The sequence below is a fragment of the Balaenoptera borealis genome (genome assembly GCF_965194805.1).
Source record: "Balaenoptera borealis genome assembly, chromosome: 9".
NCBI classification, from domain to species: domain Eukaryota; kingdom Metazoa; phylum Chordata; class Mammalia; order Artiodactyla; family Balaenopteridae; genus Balaenoptera; species Balaenoptera borealis.
In genome coordinates this window covers 16,164,342-16,186,057 of record NC_138873.1, presented here as the reverse complement: position 1 = coordinate 16,186,057, position 21,716 = coordinate 16,164,342, and the positions used below count along the sequence as shown (strand labels likewise).

General features: G+C 36.1%; 1 protein-coding gene across 5 annotated transcripts in view; it reads left to right on the top strand.

The window, feature by feature from the left end:
- The window catches only part of PCMT1 (protein-L-isoaspartate (D-aspartate) O-methyltransferase), a 46,811-nt gene that overhangs the window by 1,677 nt on the left and 23,418 nt on the right, over positions 1-21,716 (top strand). For all 5 annotated transcript variants that reach the window (XM_082405550.1, XM_082405549.1, XM_082405548.1 and 2 more), the window contains exons 2-3: positions 16,509-16,613; positions 17,835-17,866. In XM_082405550.1, the coding sequence (XP_082261676.1) occupies positions 16,509-16,613; positions 17,835-17,866 (137 nt within the window). The remainder of the gene's footprint in view (positions 1-16,508; positions 16,614-17,834; positions 17,867-21,716) is intronic.

Here is a 21,716-nt window from a genome sequence, read left to right as displayed (position 1 = left end):
TCTCAAACAACTTAATAATCATTCCTTTTTTCATAAATGCCAATTAAATATATATTATATGCTTGGATCTATACTAGGAATACCAAGATTAGTGAGAGAAATAAATAACATTGGCTGGCACATGGTTAATATTAATACCTAATATTAGTCATTTGACTGTTTTTTTTAAACAGTATTTAAAACTTGTTTCCTTAGCGTTTAGTAATGAATGTTTAGATTTAAAAATCCTGTCAAGCGTTGCCAGTATTCACTTTATGGAAGGATATTTGATTGGAAGTGGAAATTTATGTGCTGAGACAATATTAAGTGTGATTTAGGTTCCCACGGATCGAGCAGAAGCTCAATATGTTGTAAATATTTTAATAAAATTTCTTAAAATGATCTAGTGCCTGCTAGTACAGGATACACACCTGAAACATTCTGTACTTGAATTGTGATTAAGTAATTTTCCACCGGTAGGTTATCGCAGTAGACACTTGGCTGTGGCAGAAACTGTAATCAATCAGGCTCTTAAAGTCTCTCCTTTCTGGGCCAAATTTGTAGTCAGCCAAAACTAGATCTTTTCCTAGTGGTTTTATAGTTACTTTAATGTATTGCATTACTATTCTTAGTTGAAATTTCTAAGGATGTTTTCCTATCAGAAAATTTAATGAGAAATATTTAACATACATGGATGTTGATATTGTGGATATTTCATTTTATACTAGATCTGTGATTGGTAAGAGGAAATGAGTGCTCAAATTGTTTAGCCTCTTTTGTAACACTTGTGCAACTTTAGTTTCAACTTCTTGCTGAATTGATTGTAGCCAATAGATTTCATTTTTATTAGTTTGTTACAACAGTAATGTTTGCTCATGGGAAAATTTCAGTTGGCACAAATTGAAAATTTCTCACTCTTTACAGGTTATTCCACCCTTGTGTATTCTTCCTAACTTAAAGACTTCTAACTAAATCTTTAGAAAAAGATTAAAATGTGATTATGCTGATATTGAAGTGAAAAAGGGTCTGCAAATTGGAAGAGGAAGCAAATTACAGTTTTAATGGGTTTTTTTAACGAAATAAAGTTCACGATTGGTTTCATTTTAATATTACTATAATAATTTTGTTGAAAATACCTACTGAGGTTTTTCTAAGATGTAATAGAAATATGATTGTTTATGATTTCATACTTGAGATATCATTTACAGATTGCTTTAGACTCTAATGGTACATCTCATAATATCTCATAGCTTATGTTGTGATGATAAATGCTCCTAAGTGACTGAGAACAGTGGTCTAAAACTTGAGCATGCTTCAAAATCTCCTGGATCATTTGGAGAGCTTGTTAAAACAAATTAAGACAGATTGCTGGGGCTCTTGATAATTTGTATTTCTAACAAGTTCCTAAGTAATATGCTCCTGCTGGTCTGGGGACCACACTTGAGAATCACTGACATAGAGAACTGAAAATTACAAGATTAAACCCTGCCAGTGTTTCAGCTGAATCAGTTTTATGCTTTAAAATAAAATTTTAGGAAAAAAGTCTGTAGCAGTCCTGCCCAACAGAGCTGCTTGTAATGTCTGTATCTGTGCTGTTCAATACCGTAGCCACCAGCTACATGGGGCATTGAGCATTTGAAATGTGGTTAGCACAACTGAGGAACTGGATTTTTGTGTTATTTAAATTAACTTTAACCACTAGCCACATGTTGGACATTACAGGTGTTTAGAAATGAAAAGTATTATTTTATAATTATAGGCTGATAAGGTACTCATGAAACAAATTAACTTAATTCAAAACAACTGTGAGCCTATTTAGTCCAGGGAATGGGACAATTCAAGTAATGTTTATGTTAGAGTTTATTTTCTACTTTTGTTGGGATAATTTCACACCATGGTAAAAGGAAAAGAAGGGGGCAGGAGTGGATGAGCTTGAGAGAGGTGGTCTCCTAGAGCAGGGATGTCCAAACCAGAGTGTTTGTGGAAGGTTAACTCTTAACAGACTTCAAATGCTGCACTGGCCACTTAAAGCAAAGCTAACAATTGTTCTTTTACCTATTTTATTTTTGTAAAAAAAAATTCAGTCCACTACTCTAATCCATCAGTTATTTCTACTTATATTTCCTTTGCATCCTTGATTGTGTCATTTTGCATGTATAATGTATATAGAGTTTGTCAAATCAATCAACTGATATTTGACTATCTTCTATATGCAGGACACTGGGGATACAGCAATGAGAAACAAACATCTATTTTCTCTTGTAGCTTACTTCTTGTGGGAGCAGACAAATAAAATATATGTCACATGATAAGTGGCAAAGTAAGGAAGGAGGATAGGGAGTATGGCGTAGTAGATTGGCAGTTGTAGGCAAGAAGACCTCACTAAGGTGTCATTTGAGTTAAGATTTGGTGAAGGGGAAGAAATTCAAGCCATGCAGGTAGAGCTGGGGAACAGGCATTCTAGACAGAGAAAATAGAATGTGCTAGATTTGGATTTGCGGTGTAGGAGAAAGACTGCAGTCAAGGATATGACACTAAGGTTTTAGACCTGGACAATGGGAATGATTTGCCATTTTCTGAGTTGGAAATAAGTGAGTGAGCAGCAGGGATTTTGCGGGGGTGGGGGGATGCAAGGAAGTGTGGGAGAGCAGGGGTTTATTTGGGGAGATGTTTGGTTTGAGTTGCTTATAAGACATTAAAGTGGAGACCTTCAGCAGGCACTTAAATTTGTAAGAATTATGATAATTTATAGCTTTTGTATCCTTATTTATCTCTGCAAATAAATTGAAATTATTCTTATTCTATTTAGAGTGTCAGTTCTTATCAACTAGTAGCATAAATAGTGGAACAGAGAATAGTCTATTAGTTTTATCATGTGCATTCATGGGCCAAATATAGCCAGGTAATAAAATCCTAAGTGACTTTTTTTCAGAAATTTGGGCTTCATTTAGAATCCAGAAAATACTTCCTCATTTTAACTTATATCAAGTCAGTCTTATGGGTATATACTAGTAAGTAAACTTACAGTGCATTGAATAAGATTTAATAGGTAAGATTTTGAGGGAGAATTTTAATATCAATGTGTCTACTTAAATTTAACTAAAATTAAAAATTCAGTTCCTCAGTCATACCAACCACATTTCAAGAGCTCAGTAGCCACACGAGGCTAGTGGCTAACCTGCTGGACAGTGCAGATGTAGAACATTTCCTTTATCATAAGAAGTTCTATTGGGCAGCACTAAATCTACATAATAGGTTGTATTACATTCTATTCAATGTGATCTTAGTTCCATTGTGCTGTTCCACATGTTTTTATTAGTGTTGCATTTAGTTCTGGCCAACATGCTTTAAGCGTAGCAGTGAAAAACCGAAGATTATTAGACAAGAGTGGTCAAGATGACAAGAGCATCAGCATTTTATATGATGATTTGATGAGATAGAGGTTGTTTGATTTAGCAATGAGAGAGTTACGGAGAGCAGTAGTGTTTAAATACTTGAAGGAAATCATGTAGTAGAGGGTAAAACCAGGACAAATGGGAGGCACGTTTTGGCTCATTATAAGGAAGTATTCACAAAGCTATCCTAACAGTCAAAGATTTGGCTTTGAAAAGTAGTGTTTTCTGTCACTGGATATGTTGAAGCAAAGAATGGTTGACCATTTCACTGTAAGGGATATTGTGGAGGAGATTTGTCATCTGCTTTCACTGTATACTAGACCTCTCAGGACCCTTCCATATCCAAGATTCTGTCAATTTAATCACATCATGGTTTGCATGAAATCACCTGTGGGGTATGTATGTTGGGGGTGGGTGGGTGTGTGTGTTTTAGGAGAGAGCCACAGAAGTTAACATTTGGTTACCTATATTTTAGAGTTTTGCATAACATTTTAGTTTGTCAGAGATGTGAGGAGTGCAAGGAACATCCTCTTTTGAGAAAGTGTCAAGATAGTTAATTACATGTATTTATTAAGACTGATAATGGTTTAGAGAAAGATGTATTTTTTTAAATTAATTTTTATTGGAGTATAGTTGCTTTACCAATGTTGTGTTAGTTTCTACTGTACAGCAGAGTGAATTGGCTATATGTATACATATATCCCCTCTTTTTTGGATTTCCTTCCTATTTAGGTCACCACAGAGCATTGAGTAGAGTTCCCTGATCTATACAGTAGGTTCTCATTAGTTATCTATTTTATTTTATTTTATTTATATATTAGTTTTGGCTGTGTTGGGTCTTCGTTGCTGCGCGTGGGCTTTCTCTAGATGCGGTGAGCGGGGACTACTCTTCGTTGCGGTGCGCGGGCTTCTCATTGCAGTGGCTTCTCTTGTTGCGGAGCACGGGCTCTAGGTGTGCGGGTTTCAGTAGTTGTGGCTCACGGGCTTCAGTAGTTATGGCTCACGGGCTCTAGAGTGCAGGCTCAGTAGTTGTGTCGCACAGGGTTAGTTGCTCCGCAGCATGTGCTATCTTCCTGGACCAGGGCTCGAACCCGTGTCGCCTGCATTGGCAGGCGGATTCTTAACCACTGAGCCACCAGGGAAGCCCATAGTTATCTATTTTATACATAGTATCAATAGTGTATATATGTCAATCCCAATCTCCCAATTCATCACCACCACCACCCCCCGAGAAAGATGTATTTTTGAATAATCTCTGGTCTTAGATGATATGCTTTATCATAACTTGATATCACTTAAAATTCTTCTTTGATTATAGTGTGAATTTAAAACTAATCCCTTTCAGATTTTCTGTATGGAGAGTGTCTCAGGCTCCACTTACCCCTTATCACGCCTAATCATTCTAGATGGGAAATAAAAGGGGACCATTTTGTTCATTTCTTACTGTTTTCCCTGGCATTTTGTTAGTGGAGGAGAAATAGAGAGTAGATGATTAACAACTGTTCAAGTCATAAAACTATATAATTATGTAATATTTCTTTTATTGAGATGTAACTTTGTAACAAGTTACTTACAGAAATTTAGAGAATGTTTCCACATGACTTGAAATCCATCTGCAGCTTATTTTCTTACCTGTGTTTTCAGTGCTTCATACCAGCACAGGATCTCTTCTTTCTCCATCTCTGCCAGGATTGCTTCTAGTCTTCTATTCTCCCAGATCAAAAGTCTTGGAATAGTTATTGATTCTTTCAGACTGTCCCCAAATTAACTCAACAGTTATTACAAATACCTTTCATAGTCATGCCTTTCACTGTATTTCCATTGATGCTATCCTAGCCTAGGTTCTTAGCTGTCACTTGGAGTGATATGCCTTCAAGTGTCTGATTGGTCATCACACTTTCAGTTTCTCTCCCCTCAGGTTCATTCTACACATTATACTGATTGTCCTAGTGTACTGCTTTCTGTTATGTCTCTTTTCTGCCTAGACTTCTGTTGCTTACTGTATCAATTGTAAACACCTCTCGCTTAGCTTTCAGGCCTTTTAAGGGTCTTCTACAACCTGTTGCCATACTCCAACTCCAATCCTGTTCTTCAGACTGATCTCATTTTACTCCTCAGATACCTTGTGTTTTAGGGTACCTGTTCGTCTGCTCTAATAAAGACCAAAATAACAATGGCTTAAACAAAATGAAAGTTTCTGTTTCCTGTAACAATCCAAGTATAAGCAGTTCAGAACTAATATGGTGGTTCCGTGGTCTTGAGGACCTGGGCTCCTTCTTTCTTGTTGTGCTTCCTAAAGTCTTTCCCTCATCTACAAAGTTGAAGATAGTTTACCTCCATCATTTCCATATTCCAGCTGGTGGGGAGAAAAATGGGGAAAGGAGAAAACGCGCATTCCTTTTATGGGCATTATCTGAAGTAGCATGCATAATTTCCGCCTGTGTTCTAATTGACAAGAACTTAACCATAAGGCTACACATAACTACAGAGAGGCTAGATAATGCACCCAGTTCTACCACTGTGAAAGAAAAGGAGTCCCTGGGGCTTCCCTGGTGGTGCAGTGGTTAAGAATCTGCCTGCCAATGCAGGGGACACGGGTTCGAGCCCAGGTCCGGGAAGATCCCACATGCCACAGAGCAACTAAGCCTGTGCGCCACAACTACTGAGCCTGCACTCTAGAGACTGCGAGCCACGACTACTGAAGCCCACGCGTCTAGAGCCCGTGCTCCGCAACAAGAGAAGCCACCGCCATGAGAAGCCTGTGCACCGCAACGAAGAGTAGTCCCCGCTCCCCGCAACTAGAGAAATCCTGCACGCAGCAACGAAGACCCAATGCAGCCAAAAATAAGTAAATAAAATAAATAAATTAAAAGAAAAGAAAAGGAGTCCCTGCCACATCTTACATCTTGCTCACTAGAGCAAATACACATTGTATATACATCTCTTTAGGTACTATCCATCTGTGATAACAAGGTTAGGAGAATTAAGATTAATTTTTAGTCGAGTAACCATGTGTACATGTTTAAAAGATAAAATAATACAGAAGGGTTTATAATGAAAAATAACAATTGCTTGCCCTGCTCCTCCCCGCTCCCAGACTGCCTCGAGTGAATACTTTTAACCGCTTATTTGGGTCTTCTGGTGATTGTCTTCAGTCTCTAAAGCATATGCTTAAACTGCTATTTCTTTATCAACTTTAGACATCATCTACTGACTTCCTGCCAAGATGCATGAGTATTTATACCCTCTAAGCTTACTCCCTTCCCCACATATAGTTATACCGTAATTTTTCCTTCCTCTTTTGTGGTTACCTTTGTAACTTTGAGTAATATACTTTAACCTCAATTTTTTGTTCCATAATTTATAAACTGACACTATCCCTTAACCCTTCCACTTTGTAAGAAAGGATACTCATTTTCCAACTTATTAGGGGCTCTTTTATATTGTCAGAGTTGATAGCATTTCATTTTGTTCTGAGCAGTAAATAAATCTTCTGCACTTTGTTGATTTTTGTGTTGAAAATTAATAACCATCATCACAAACATTAATGACTGGGTCAACACTTTGCTGAGCTACGTAGCATGCAAGAGTTTATTCCCTGCTCTTTGTTTCTAATATCACAGTCTCCTCTAGTATTGAGGAGGAATAGTCAAATGTTTCTCCTTTTTTTTTTTTTTTTTGGCCGTGTGGCTTGTGAATCTTGATTCCCTGACCAGGGATTGAAAGCAGTGAAAAGCATCAAGTCCTAACCACTGGACCACCAGGGAATTCCTTGTTTTTCCTTTTTTTACACTTCATCAGTTGCTTGAAATCATGTCACAGTTTAGTATTCTTCTTATCTAAATCATGACTCTTGTATAGTATTTTTGTCTTTTTCCTGGAACTTATCTCCCTCTTCACCCTTCCCACTCCTCAGCTTGAGAAGAGGAACAGATACCTTCTTAACGTGGCTCTAATTTTTTTTTCTTTTCTTTTTTTTTTTGTGGCTCTAATTTTTTCAATTTTTTTAAATTATTTGGTTTATAGCTTGGATTCTATTGCATTCTCCTTTTTGAATTCTGCTAACTTCTCATTTGGATCCATTGCATATTTGGATCAACATTAGCCATTATTATAGTTATTTAATTAGGGTCCTTGGTCCCTAGGGTGCAGGAAAATTGGGCATGGGTAGTTTTAAAACTGTTCACTAATTCAGAAAGCCTAACGGTAATTGCATGTTTACTCATAATTAGGCTATACACGCAAAGTGAAATGGTAAATTACTTTGCTGTTTGCTAGAAATATTTCAGGGCACTGGCAATTGTATATGTCAGATGGTCAAAAATGGGAAAATGATTTAATAACTTAGTAAATGTAGCTTGCTTTAGGCATCTTTCAAAATATGGAATCCTGGGAAAAAGCAAATAATAAGAACCTTGTAGTGAAAATTTTGGAAACCACCCAGTAATGGTCTAAGGAAGCTTTATCCTGAGCTTTATGTGTTCAGCTTCTTAATAAATGACTGGTGACATGCTTTTAAAACTATTTAGGGTTTTTTTAGTAAATTCTGTGTCCCTCTGTAGAGTAAGAAATCAGCCAAAGAAACTCACATGAGTTTGGTAGATGTATATTATCTAGCTTAAGGGAAGTAATCTCTTTAATTTACTTTATTTTTAGAATGTGCCTATAGCAATATGTTTGATTTTAGATGTCACAAATATTCAACTAGAGAAGAATGAGTAAGTGAATATGATGGTAATTGGATGTATTGAGTGAGGCTGCTTAACCTGAAAAAGATAAGGCTTGAAATGGTCATGATATGTTCAGGTGTGTAAAAAGTGTTGGTTGGATAGAAAATTCAGTATATTCTTTGTGACTGCAGAGCGTAGCGCTAAGGGTTTATATAAGTGAGTTACAAAGAGGGAGATTTCCTCTTAATACAGGGAAGTGTTCTGATAATTAGTATGGTCTGAATGTGCAAAGGGCTGTTCCACATCAGTGCAACTCTTCAGGTAGAGATCATGGTACCAATTTATGAAGAAGTTAGACTTGATGACCCTTCTGACCTTGAGAGTCTATGAATCACCCCTCTGGAATTTGAATTGAATTCAGGGCAAATGAACCACTCAAGAAGTATTTTGGGAAATGAAATAGTAGAAGTCACTAAGCTATTTGAATATGGTAGTAGCAGTACAGTGAACTGGTCAACAGGAGTCTAACATCTCAATTTGAATGGCCCTACCCCTTATTTGCTCTGTGATCTGGAACGGCTTAGTCTTTCTGAACTCAATTTTCTTATCTGTAAGATGGAGTAATAATAGTGCTTACTTTATAGGATTGTTAGAGACAGCATAAGATTGTTTCATAGTTCCTAAGTTCGTACCTCAAAAGATAGTGTATGTAATGTGCTTAGGATTTTGTCTGGCACATGGTAAATATTTTGTAAATGATATCTCTCTTTTTTTTTGAATTTACTTTTTTATTTATTTATTTTTGGCTGCGTTGGGTCTTTGTTGCTGCGCGCGGGCTTTCTCTAGTTGTGGCGAGCGGGGACTACTCTTCGTTGCGGTGCGAGGGCTTCTCATTGCATTGGCTTCTCTTGTTGCGGAGCACGGGTTCTAGGCGCGCGGACTTCAGTAAGTGTGGCATGCGGGCTCAGTAGTTGTGGCTCACAGGCTTTAGAGCACAGGCTCAGTAGCTGTGATGCACGGGCTTAGTTGCTCCACGGCATGTGGGATCCTCCTCGACCAGGGATCGAACCCGTGTCCCCTGCATTGGCAGGCGGATTCTTAACTACTGCGCCACCAGGGAAGTCCGATATCTCTCTTATTACGCTGCTTTTAAAACTTTTTAAAAAATGCTTTCACTGTTTTATTTTAATGATCTTTACAGGTAGCTTGCCTAAGCTTATTTGTGTAGAAACAGTACTTTCTATTTAGGTTAATTAATCCAAAGTTTATAATATTTTCAGATGGACAGATGATTTGTTAATATAACCTTGTCTGTGACTATTTAAGTGTTTCTCTAGTTGGTATGCCTTGTTTGCTGATTTTTTAAAATATTCTTTTGTTATTTGGAGAGTCTGTATTTATACCTTTTATAGTGTCCTTAAACCACCTTTTCTTAACTATTTACTGTCTGGTCAGTCGGTATTAAGTGGTATCCTTTGATTCCTCCTGTCACCTATATGACTCAATGATCTAATTCTACTTTCCCCTTTTTTTCCTCTTCCCATTGTTTTTAGTTGCCTTCTTTCTATTTTGTCAGAACAAATAACGTTTAAGTATTATTATTCCACTGATGTCTTTACCCTTCTAGTTTTTTTAAAAAAATAGTTTAAAAAACTATTAACTAATTAAAAAATAGTATAAAATAATTTAAAAAGAGTTTAAAACAGATTTTATTCAGAAACTATTGCAGTAGGGGAAAAGAGACCGCAGTATAAAACTGGGCTCAGTTCCCAATACAGCATGAACAAGTGGGGATTTATAGCCTAGGAGCAGGGTGGGCGTCAGTGGATGGAAAATTACTAAGAGGAAACATCAGGGGTCATGGGGGATTCTGGCTAAAATAACTTGACAGGATTCTTGCTGAAGGCAGACCAATCCACCCTTTTAATTTTAGTCTTTGCTCTAAAATTGGTTATGTGTCCTTTTCTGATGTATCCCTGGTAATCTCTTGGTTAGATGAAGCACAGCTTCTACAAGATTCCTTAGGAAGGGCTTGTGTGTACAGCATTCCCTGAGTTCTTGCACATTCAAGACTTTTTTTTCCTATAACCTTGATATTTGAAGAACAGTTTTGGCTGCGTATAAAATCCTTGGCTTACACTTTTAAAAAATCAGCTTTATTGAGATATAATTTATGTAAAAACGCACCAATTTCAGGAGTATGATTTGAAAATTTTGACAAATGTAGGTGTGTAACCACCACCCTAATGATGTAAAACAGGGGTGAGCAAACTACATCCCACAGGCCAAATCTGGCCTGCTGCCTGTTTTTAGAAATGAAGATTTATTTGAACATAGCCACACCCATTCATTTATGTCTCGTGTGTGGCTGTTCTTGCACTTCAATGGCAGAGTCTCGTAGTTGCAACAGAGACTCTACGGCCTGCAAAGCCTAAAATATTTACTGTTTGGATCTTAACAGAAGTTTGCTGATCTCTGATACAGAACATTTCTTTCACCCACAAAGTTTTCTCGTGCCCCTTTGCAATTAATCTCCTCCCTTCACCCCTGACTCCTAGCAACTGCAGATTGGCCTTCTGACACTATGGTTTTGACTTTTCGGGAATTTAATATTAGATGGACTCATATAGTGTAAAATCTCCTGGCTTCTTTCACTGAGATTAGTGCTCTTGAGATTTGTTCATGTTGTTGGGTATATCAATAGTTTGCTCCTTTTTAATTGTTAACTTGCACTTTCTTTCCTTGAATTTCTTGAAAACTCTGCTCCTTCATTCTTGCTTTGCTTTGAACATTGCTCTTAAGAAAGCTAATGGTTGCCTTTTTTTTAAACTCTTATTAGGTAATTTGATATTTTTGGCCTTGAGACTTGACATTTTTTCCCTTGTTTTAGTCTGATAGTTTTCTATTTTTTAATTTTTGGCCATGCCTCACGGCTTGTGGGATCTTAGTTCCCCGACCAGGGATCGAACCCAGGCCCCCTGCAGTGAAAGCGCCAAGTCCTAACCACTGGACCCCCCCCAGCTGAAATGTTTTGATTTGCATATTGGTTTCTTTTTTTTTTTTAAGTTTATTCCCTTTCTCACAGTGTTCTTTTTTTTTAATTAATTAACTAATTAATTAATTTATTTTTGGCTGCGTTGGGTCTTTGTTGCTGCGCGCACGCTTTCTCTAGTTGCAGCGAGCAGGGACTACTCTTCGTTGTGGTGCGCGGGCTTCTCATTGCGGTGGCTTCTCTTGTTGCAGAGCACAGGCTCTAGGGCGTGCGGACTTTGGTAGTTGTGGTGCCTGTAGGCTTCAGTAGCTGTGGCTTGTGGGCTTCAGTAGATGTGGCTCGCAGTCTCTAAAGCGCAGGCTCAGTAGTTGTGGTGCACAGGTTTAGTTGCTCTGCGGCATGTGGGATCTTCCCGGACCAGGGCTGGAACCTGTGTCTCCTGCGTTGGCAGGTGGATTCTTTTTTTTTTTTTTTTTTTTCAAATGGTCATTTTGCTTTAATCTCTAGCCTACAGAGGTAGTTCACGTTGTTTTTTCTTTTTTCCTTTAACATCTTTATTGTAGTATAATTGCTTTACAATGTTGTGTTAGTTTCTGCTGTATAACAAAGTCAATCAGCTATATGCGTACGTATATCCCCATATTCCCTCCCTCTTGCGTCTCCCTCCCACCCTCCTTACCCCACCCTTCTAGGTGGTCTCAAAGCACCGAGCTGATCTCCATGTGCTATGCAGCTGCTTCCCACTAGCTATCTATTTTACATTTGGTAGTGTATATATGTCAGTGTTACTCTCTCACTTCGTCCCAGTTTACCCTTCCCACCCCTGATGTGTCCTCAAGTCCATTCTCTACATCTGTGTCTTTATTCCTGTCGGCAGGTGGATTTCTAACCACTGTGCCACCAGGAAGCCCCGCGTATTGTTTTCTTTTTACACTTTTTATAGTAGCTTTGACTGGAGTTTTTGTTTGTTTGTTTGTTTTTCTTTTTCCTATTTTTAGGCATTTTGTGGACACAGTTCAAGAGCACTTCTGTCAGTATAGTGACTTGCAGTTTCTTTAATGGATAATGATATTGGTAATAGTGGTGAGGAAAGGGGGGGAGTTGGCATATCTTGTTGCTCTTCTGTTTCTGTAGGATCCTTAATTTTCTTCCTTCTTTCCCTTCATTGCCATATCAAGAGGCGCCATCCTTTCCCTGCCTGTATGATTCTCCCCCAGAAGCAGTGCTTCTTGTGTTTGCCACCCCTGGTCCCATTAAATTTTTTTAAAAAATAGCTTTACTAAAGTACAGTTCCATACCATATAATTCACTAATTTAAATTGTAAAATTTGGTGATTTTGGATATATTTACAGATATGTGCAACCGCTACCATGGTCATGTAATATTTTCATCACCTCAAAAAGTTACCCTGTTTTGCCCTCCTATTCCCTCAACCATAAGCAACCACTAATCTATTTTCTTTCTCTATAGATTTGCCTATTCTGGAAATTTCATTAAATAGAATCATACAATATATGATCTTCTGTGACTGAGTTTTTTCACTTAGCATAATGTTTTCAAGGTTCATCTACTTAATAGGATGCATGAATCAGTACTTCATTCTTTTTTATGACCTAATAATATTCCATTGTATGGATATATACCACATTTTGTTTATCTGTTCATCAGTGGATGGACATTTGGGTTGTTTCCACTTTTTGGGTATTATGAATAATGCTGCTGTGAACATTTGTGTACAAGTTTTTGTATAGACATACGTTTTCACTTCTCTTGGGTATACACATATGAGTAGAATTGCTAGGTCCTATGGTAATTCTCTGTTTAACCATTTGAGGAACTGCCAGACTGTTTTTCAAAGTGGCTGCACCATTTTACATTCCTACTTGCAGTGCATAAGGGTCTGATTTCTTCACATTCTTGCCAACACTTGTTATTATCTGACAGTTTGATTATAGCCATCCTAGTGGGTATGAAATGGTATCTCATTGTGGTTTTAATTTGCATTTCCCTGATGACTAATGATGTCCAGCATCTTTTTATGTGCTTATTGGCGATTTGTATATCTTCTTTGGAGAAATGTCTGTTCAGATCGTTTGCACATTTTAAAATTGAGTTATTTGTCCTTTTACATTGAAGTATAAGAATTCTTTATATATTCTAGATAAAAGTCCTTTTTCAGTTGTATGATTTACAAATTATTTTTCTCTCGTTCTGTGAGTTACCTTTTTCTTGATAATGTCCTTTGAAGCACAAAAATGTTTAATTTTGCTGAAATCCAATTTATCCATTTTTTTTTTTCTCTTATTGCTCATGCTTTTGGTGTCATGTCTAAGGACCCACTGCCAAATCCAAGGTCATGAAGACTTACCCCAGTATTTTCTTCTATGATTTTTATTATTTTAGTTCTATGTTTAGATCTTTGATCCATTTTGAGTTAATTTTTGTATTTGATATGAGCTAAAGATTGAACTTTATTCTTTTCGTGTGGCTATCCAGTTGTCCCAGCAGCATTTGTTGAAAAAGACTGTTCTTTCGCCATTGAATGGTATTGGGACCTTTGTTAACCTACTGAAGCTTAAGTTCCTTCCTCGTAGCCAGTACAGTGAACTTCTAAGTCCCAGACCTGTGTTCACTATTTTAGTACTTAGTGTTGTATTTTCTCTTTCTGGGAATAATTTTGTCCGTGCTTCATCTGCATTCCCTACTTCCTTCTACTTAGTCTTTTAAACTTCAGTCCCTACCTTTGCTTTCTATACACACAGGCTTGCAGCAATAGCAGAAGCTTTGTTGGAATGTGTTGTTTATTTTTCTACTGATAAGTAATATGAAGTCTGGATATTCTCTATCTCCTAGTAATGTGAAGGCATGGGTCATGTGTGGTTTTGTTTATGACCCTTCTTGATCTTAGGTTTAGGTGTTTTTTGAATGGCTATGTGGAGAAATTCAGATTCTGGTGGCCACCATTACCCTCTAGAACCTGGAGGCTCCACAGTTGATGAATACGTTAAATTCATTTGCATAAATATTTGAAACTCCTCATGATGCTTAAGTCTCATTTTAAAATAGCTGTGGCAACCTACTGAATGGGAGAAGATATTTGCAAATCATATATTTGATAAAGGGTTAATATCCCAAGTATATACAACTCAATAGCAAAAAAAATCAAACAATCCCATTAAACAAATGGGAAGAGGATCTAAATAGACATTTTTCCAAAGAAGACATACAGAATGCCAACAAGTACATGAAAAGATGCTCAACATCATTAATCATCAGGGAAATGCAAATCATAAACCACAATGAGGTACTGTCAGCTCATACCTGTTAAAATGGCTGTTCTCAAAAAGACAAGAAGTAACAAGTGTTTACAAGATTATGAAGAAAAGGGAACCCTGGTGCACTACTGGTGGGAATGTAAATTGTTGCAGCCACTACAGAAAACTGTGTATGGAGGTTCCTAAAAAAATTAAAAATACAGCTACCATATGATCCAGCAATTCCATTTCTGCGTATTTATCCAAAGAAAACAAAAACACTGATTTGAAAAGATATATGCACCCCCATGTTCATTGCAGTATCATTTACCATAGCTAAGCTATGGAAACAACCTAAATGTCCATCCATGGATGAATAGATATTGATGCTGTGATGTATATATACAATGGAGTATTATTCATCCATAAGAAATAATGAAATCTTGTCATTTGTAACATGGATGGACCTTGAGGCTATTATGCGAAAGGAAATAAGTCAGACAGAGAAAGACAAATACTGTATGATCTGACTTACATGTGGAATCTAAAAAAATAAACAAAAAACCAAGCTCATAGATACAGAGAAGAGATTAGTGGCTGCTAGATGCACGTGGGGTGCAAAATGGGTGAAGGTGGTCAAAAGATACAAACTTCTAGTTATAAAATAAATGTCATGGGAATGTACAGTATGGTGACTATAGTTAATAATACTCTGTTGCATATGTGAAGGTTACTGAGAGAGTACATCTTAAAAATTCTCAGCACAAGAAAAAAAATTCTGTAACTGTATGGTAATAGATGTTAACTTATTGTGGTGATCATTTTCTAACATACACAAATATTGAATCATTATGTTGTATACCTGAAACTAATATAATGTTGTATGTCAATTATATCTCAATTTAAAAAAAAGAAATCTGAAAAAAAAAGTTGTTCATAGTGTAGCCAAATTAAGCAAAGCATGTTTTGATTAAAAAAATTTATTTCTGGATCGTTAAAGTCAAGTTGATACATTTAATCTTACAGATTTTAGAGCTGTAAGGATAAGAACTGTGCTATTTTGTTTATTATCACCCTAAGTATGTAGCACCGTGTCTGGTATGTATTAGACAGACAGTAAACTTATTGAGTGAGTTAATAAGGCCTTTATTGAATAATTACTGTGTGCATGGTTAATAAGGGTTATTGAAGTTTAACATATTATATTTAATCTTAAAGAATTGATAGTTGGGGGAGCAAATACATACAGTCAACCTTCTATACCCATGGATTCTATCTCCATGGATTCAACCCACTGTGTATTGATAATATTTGAAGAAAAAAAAATTTCCATAAAATTTCAAAAAGCAAAATTTGAATTTGCCACATGTTTGGCAACTATTTACATAGCGTTTACATTGTATTAGGTGTTATAAGTAGTCTAACCATGATTTAAAGTATATGGGAGGAGATGCGTAGGTTATATGCAAAAACTATGCAATTTTATATAAGATACTTGAGCATCCACAAATTTTGGTATCTGCTGGGGTTCTGGAACCAACCCCCTATGGACACTGAGGGAAGACCGTATTGACCTTGCTTTCCTTCTTGACAAATTTGTTTCTCTTGGGCTCTGTAACAGTATATCTGCTTGATTTTCATCTACCTCTGGTGGCTGCTCCTTGTCATAATCTTTGAAGGCTCTACTTCCTTTGCATTTCTCCTAAATGTACACTTTTGTGTATTCTTACCTGGCCACTTCAGTTCACTTCCATTGCTTTAGTTGCCATCTGTACAACTAGTAATTTATATCTCTGTTGTAGGTTTTTCTCCTGCGCCCCAGATCCATTTGTCCAACTGACCGCTGTATATCTCCATGTGTATGGTCCATAGCTCCTAACTGAATAAATAACTTGTCCTTTTTCTCCTTAGCTCTGATCCTTGTCTAGGATTTCGCAAATCAGTATATGACATCAACATTTCAACCATTACCCCCCTCCCACCTCCAAATGTAGTCAGTCAGGTATACATTCCCTACTAAATATAACTCAGATCCTTCTACTTTTCTTCATCCTTACTTTCATTATGAAAGACCAGGTTGTGATTACCTGAGCCATTGCAACAACTTTCAATTTTGCTCTCTTCCAATATAGTCTCTACAGTGTAGCCAGAATAATTATTCTAAAATATGTCTGATGATGCCACTTCCAGCTTAAAATATTGCCTCATTCATTCCAGAAAATGGAATCATCAAGACAGATAAAGTATTTGAAGTAATGCTGGCCACAGACCGCTCTCACTATGCAAAATGTAACCCTTATATGGATTCTCCACAATCAATAGGTAAGCTTTGGATTTCTGAAAACGTCACAAATTTTACTCATTTACTCTGTAATCTTTGTAAGTAAAAATAGGCTGGGACCCAGATGTGTATCTAGTACCTTGCTAATTTGAGTTTTATGCCTTAGTAAGTTTCATAATCCCAAACTCACCCAGTTTAATAAAATGATGTTATATATGAAGTGTCTTTTCTATTTTCTTAAACGATACATATAAGAATTCTATAAAAATACTCTTAAAACATACTTTAAATGAAAACTTACAGTTTAAGCTATGTGCTGACTTTTCTTTAGGGTCTTCAGTGTTGACTAAGGTTGGTTTTTGCCTTAGCATCAATTTTAAAAATCAGTATTAAAGGGAATGTGTAACTAAATTATTACTGACTTCTCTGCTTCACTTGCCCTGAATTTTTTGGTTTGTGCTTGTTTTTAGAAAGTTCCATATTTAACTCCTTCTCCTGAAGCAGGTTTTGCTGAACTGCTGAGCCTTGGCAGTGGGCGCCTTTGAGGCTTAGAAGTGCCTCAGGATTCTGTGGGCCAGCTGCCGTGCTGCCTTCTTTTGAAGCACTTTAACAGTCAGCAGAGAAGATCCTGGGGAGCTTCTGAACCCCGAAGGCACCTGCTACCACCGCTCAGTGAAAATTGCTTCAGACGCAGAAGCAGGTAAATAAGTTTTGAGAGAGCAACACTGGAAGAAAAAACTAAAAGCTAAAAATGGAGAAAAGATTGTTTTAATTAACATTAGTTGATAGTGTAAAGAGTAAATTGAAGTAGCTTCTTAGTCTCTTAAGCTGCTCTGATTGCCAGTTTTAGTTTTTTTTAAGGTGCCAAAAATATGAAGCCATGTAATTTTGCAAGGATTTTGCATACTCTGTGATATATGGAAGCTTATTTTCTTTTTATAAATCTAAAGAAAAAACATCATAAAATATCAACTCAACTTAATGAAAGTCTTCCTTAACTAACTATGTGGGAGAAGAAAGTTTTGGAAATTGTGGGACTGTTGTACTGGGCATGCTAGCCTTCGGCATGATTATATTTTCTAATTTTTAACTGTGCATGACAGCACTGTAAAGTACAAAATAAGAGTTTTATTTCTTGAGATCATAAAAGTGAAAATAATTATTATGAAAAACAACTTATGGGTGTTAGAAAAGGAATGACATGGAGCATTTCATATGTTTTTACAGCTGAATGTATCAGTAGTTCTCTTCTTCTTTTGCAGGGTTCCAAGCAACAATCAGTGCTCCACACATGGTAAGTTAACTTTGGTCATTTGGGTACAAATGGATCACATTTTTCCTCTAAGAGTGCTTTTCTTCAGTAAAAACGGTTTAAAGAACATTTTTAACTTTTAATTATATGAGTTTTATCATCTATGAATTATGTAAATTGGTAATGAATTAATAAGAATAATCTTATTCTTAATACAAGATGTGTAGAAGGAACTCTTTTTGGTAGAAACTCATTAAAGTTTTTGGTGGTTGTCATTAGTATCTAATCATGTAAAAATTGTATATAAAAAAATTGGATATAAAAGGTTATTTACTTAGAGGTGAGTTAATTAAGGGAGAGAATATTTTTAAAATATAATAGACATATTAAAGAAATCTCAAGTTGAATAATGTTTCATATTTTTTTTGGATAATTCATTAGGGACTGGTCACGTATAGCAGTTATGAAGCTGTATAACTCTGAGAAGGACCTGTTTTAAGTTACTTAGCACTTTTAATCTGTTGCGAATTTTCTTGGGTTTTAAATGTCAGTTATTTGAATCAGTGCTCTATTGGTTTTTGGTGAAAAGAACAATAGCTTTTCTGATTCTCTGCAAGTATTTCGGGTTGGAGAAACTCTTATTTAAACTTAAAGCCTTCTTTATACTAAAATAAATTCTACATGTATATTCACAGTGAACTAATAATTTTATTCAAAGAAAAAAATAGGCAATGTATTTATAAATATTTAATAAAAATGACTTTTTAAACATAACAAAAGACCTAGAAGCCATTAAAAAACCTGATATATTCAATATTTTGAAACATTAAAATCTTGGATTTCTGTAGATGGAAAATATAAGCAAAATCAAAAGAGGAAAAAACTGAGGGAAATATTTGAAATACATATGACAGTATATGGCAAATCTCCGTATATTTACATATATGGAATACATATATACACATGTGTATGTGTGTATCCTATATATTAAGAAGTAAAATACTACTAAGCCCAAAAGGAAGTGGGTAAAGTACAAGAATGTAGTTCATAGAAAAAGAAATACAAATGACATTGGCATTTAAACAAATGAAAAGATGTCATCTTCACTTATATTTAGTAAATTGCAAATTAGCACTACAATAAAGTACCATTTTTCTCCTATCATCAGAAATCAAAAGTTTATTACTTTGTATTAGAAAAGGGAAACTGACAGTTAAATTATTTTTTTGGTTGGGAAAGTAAATTGATAGTGTTTTTGGAAGGCAATTTGGCAATAGCTAAAACATGTGAGATGAATATACCTTAGACTCTCCAGTTTTATTTCAAGATATTTATCCCATAATATATTTGCACAAGTACAAAATAACTGAGGATATTTATTGGTACACTATTTATAATAAAAAATTAACAGTAATCACTAATAGTCCACTAATAGTGGATGGTTAATAAATTATAGTAGATACATACAGTGAAATACTGTGAAGTGAAATGAATAAAGTTCTGTAAATACGAATATGGCAAGATCTTCAAGAAACATCATAAAAGTAGAGTGCAGAAGAGTATTTAGAGTTTTTCTTTTAGTTATGGAGTAGGAGTGGTTTTTGTACGCATTACCTAGTCAAAGAAATTAATGATTAACAAAAAAATTGTAGTCTTAAGATCCCTGAATACAGTTTGAAGTGCTACTTAAAAAGAAAAATGTATATGGAAGTATTCGTTTAATCATAAAAGTTATTTTAGAGAATTGGTACCCAACATGTTTGGGAAATTGCCTGGAGGGGTGTTTTTCAGATAAATGGGAAACACTGCATGAAATTTTTCTTTTCTCTGAAGTGTGGTGCTGAGTGTCCAGTTCACCACCAAATGAGACATGGCACTAACTCCACAGCAAATGGTGCATTTTTAAACAAAAATAATAGCTTTATTAAGATGTAATTTATCCCTTTTTAGTATACAGTTCTGTGGTTTTTAGTCTGTTCAGAGTTGTACAAACATTACCACTATCTCATTTCAAAACATTTTCATCACCTCAGAAAGGACCCCTATACCTGTTTAGCAGTCAGTTCCCATCCCTCATTCTTCAGGTCCTGGCAACTACTAACCTGCTTTTTGTTTCTATGTCATTCTGGACATTTCACATAAATGGAATAACACAATATGTGGCCTTTTATGACTGCTTTTTATATTCTGCACAATATTTTCAAGGTTTATCTATGTTGTAGCATGCTTCAGTATTTCATTTCTTTTTATTGCCAAATAATATTGCATTGTATGGATAGACCACGTTTTGTTTACTCATTCATCAGTTGATGGACATCTGGGTTCCTCCCTCTTTCTAGCTACTATGAATAATGCTACTATGAACATTAGTTTACAGGTTTTTGTGTGCATATGTTTTCAGTTCTCTTGGGTATATACTTGGGAGTGGAATCTGCTGGGTCATATGGTAATTCTGTGTTTAACATTCCGAGGAACCGCCAAACTATTTTCCAAAGTGGCTGCACCATTGTACAACCCCGCCAGCAATGTATGAGGTTTCCAATTTCTCTACTTCCTTCTCAACACTTGTTATTGTATGTTTTATTTATTTTATCCATCCTGGTAGCTATGAAGTGGTATCTCATTGTGGTTTTGATTTGCATTTCCCCAGTGATAATGATGTTGAGCATCTTTTCACGTGGTTATTGACCATTTCTATATCTGCATTTAATGAACCTCAAAGTCACAGGTTTGGAAGTACCTACAACCCTGGAATATTTTCCAAAGTCTTACTTACAGAAAAATGTGAAATGATGTCCTGGTAGCAGTGAACATATTTAGCATCCAGATATTGAACCCCAAATTCCCTTTCTTGCTAAAAGAGACTAGAGCTTCATGGAAAAGTGACTAAATTCCAGAAAGTGAAGAAGTACTCAGAGGCTAATGGGGTAATGTCAGGAGGACATAGGAGCAGGTTTAAAGAGACTCCCAGAAGCCAAACTGGGGACAATTTGAGAATCAAAAAATGGTAGATAGTGAAGATAATGGATTATAACACAGTGAATTCAGAAACAAAAATCTCTGAGTCCATAGGGATTTTAAAAAAAAATAGCAAGATGGGAAAAAAATGAAGAACAGAAGAATACCAATTAAGTGTGGAAATAATAATAGAATTTTAAAAATCAGTTCTTTGTAATTATCAGTGTAATAATTGAATTAGGCAAAGATCATCAATTAATCTAAAACCATTAAGAGGAAAGTTGTTGGGGAACAAAAATATCCATGTAGTCTGAAATTATTATTCGACTTATTACTTGTTAATTACAAAGAGAAAAATATGCCTTGAAAATAGAGTGATCTAGTGGTTACCACATTTACTGAGTGGTTGAGCTTGGCCAGTCCAGTAGTGAGATGGTCCAGTATTATGTGCATCCTGATGTGATGCAATAGGAGGTGCCCTGCAAGCCCTGTGTGGTGTTCTTGCTCAAGTTCTTTGATCTAAATCTAACCATGAGGAAATTGACACATCTAGAATGTTTGTGGTATTTTGTAGGACAACTGGACAGGTCTGTTAAAAGGAGTCAGTGTTCTGATAGACAAAGGAAAGTGGTGGATGGAACAGAGTTGGGGGAGAATATTCTAGATTGGCATATGCAGTGCATGAACTTTGAATGGATTGGTGGGGGGAACAGCTGTAAAGGAGGTTTGGGAGACAAATGAGGAAATTTGAGTGTGGTGTTTATGTTGGATGACACTAAATTAATGAGTTTCTTGAGTGTGGTAATGGTGATGTGGTTGCAAAGGCGGATGTCCTAGTTTGGTTTTTTGGCAGATGCGTGCTGAAGTGTTTAGGAGTGTAGTATTATGATGTCCGCAGCATATTTTCAGATGGCTTGGTAACATAGTATGGCAC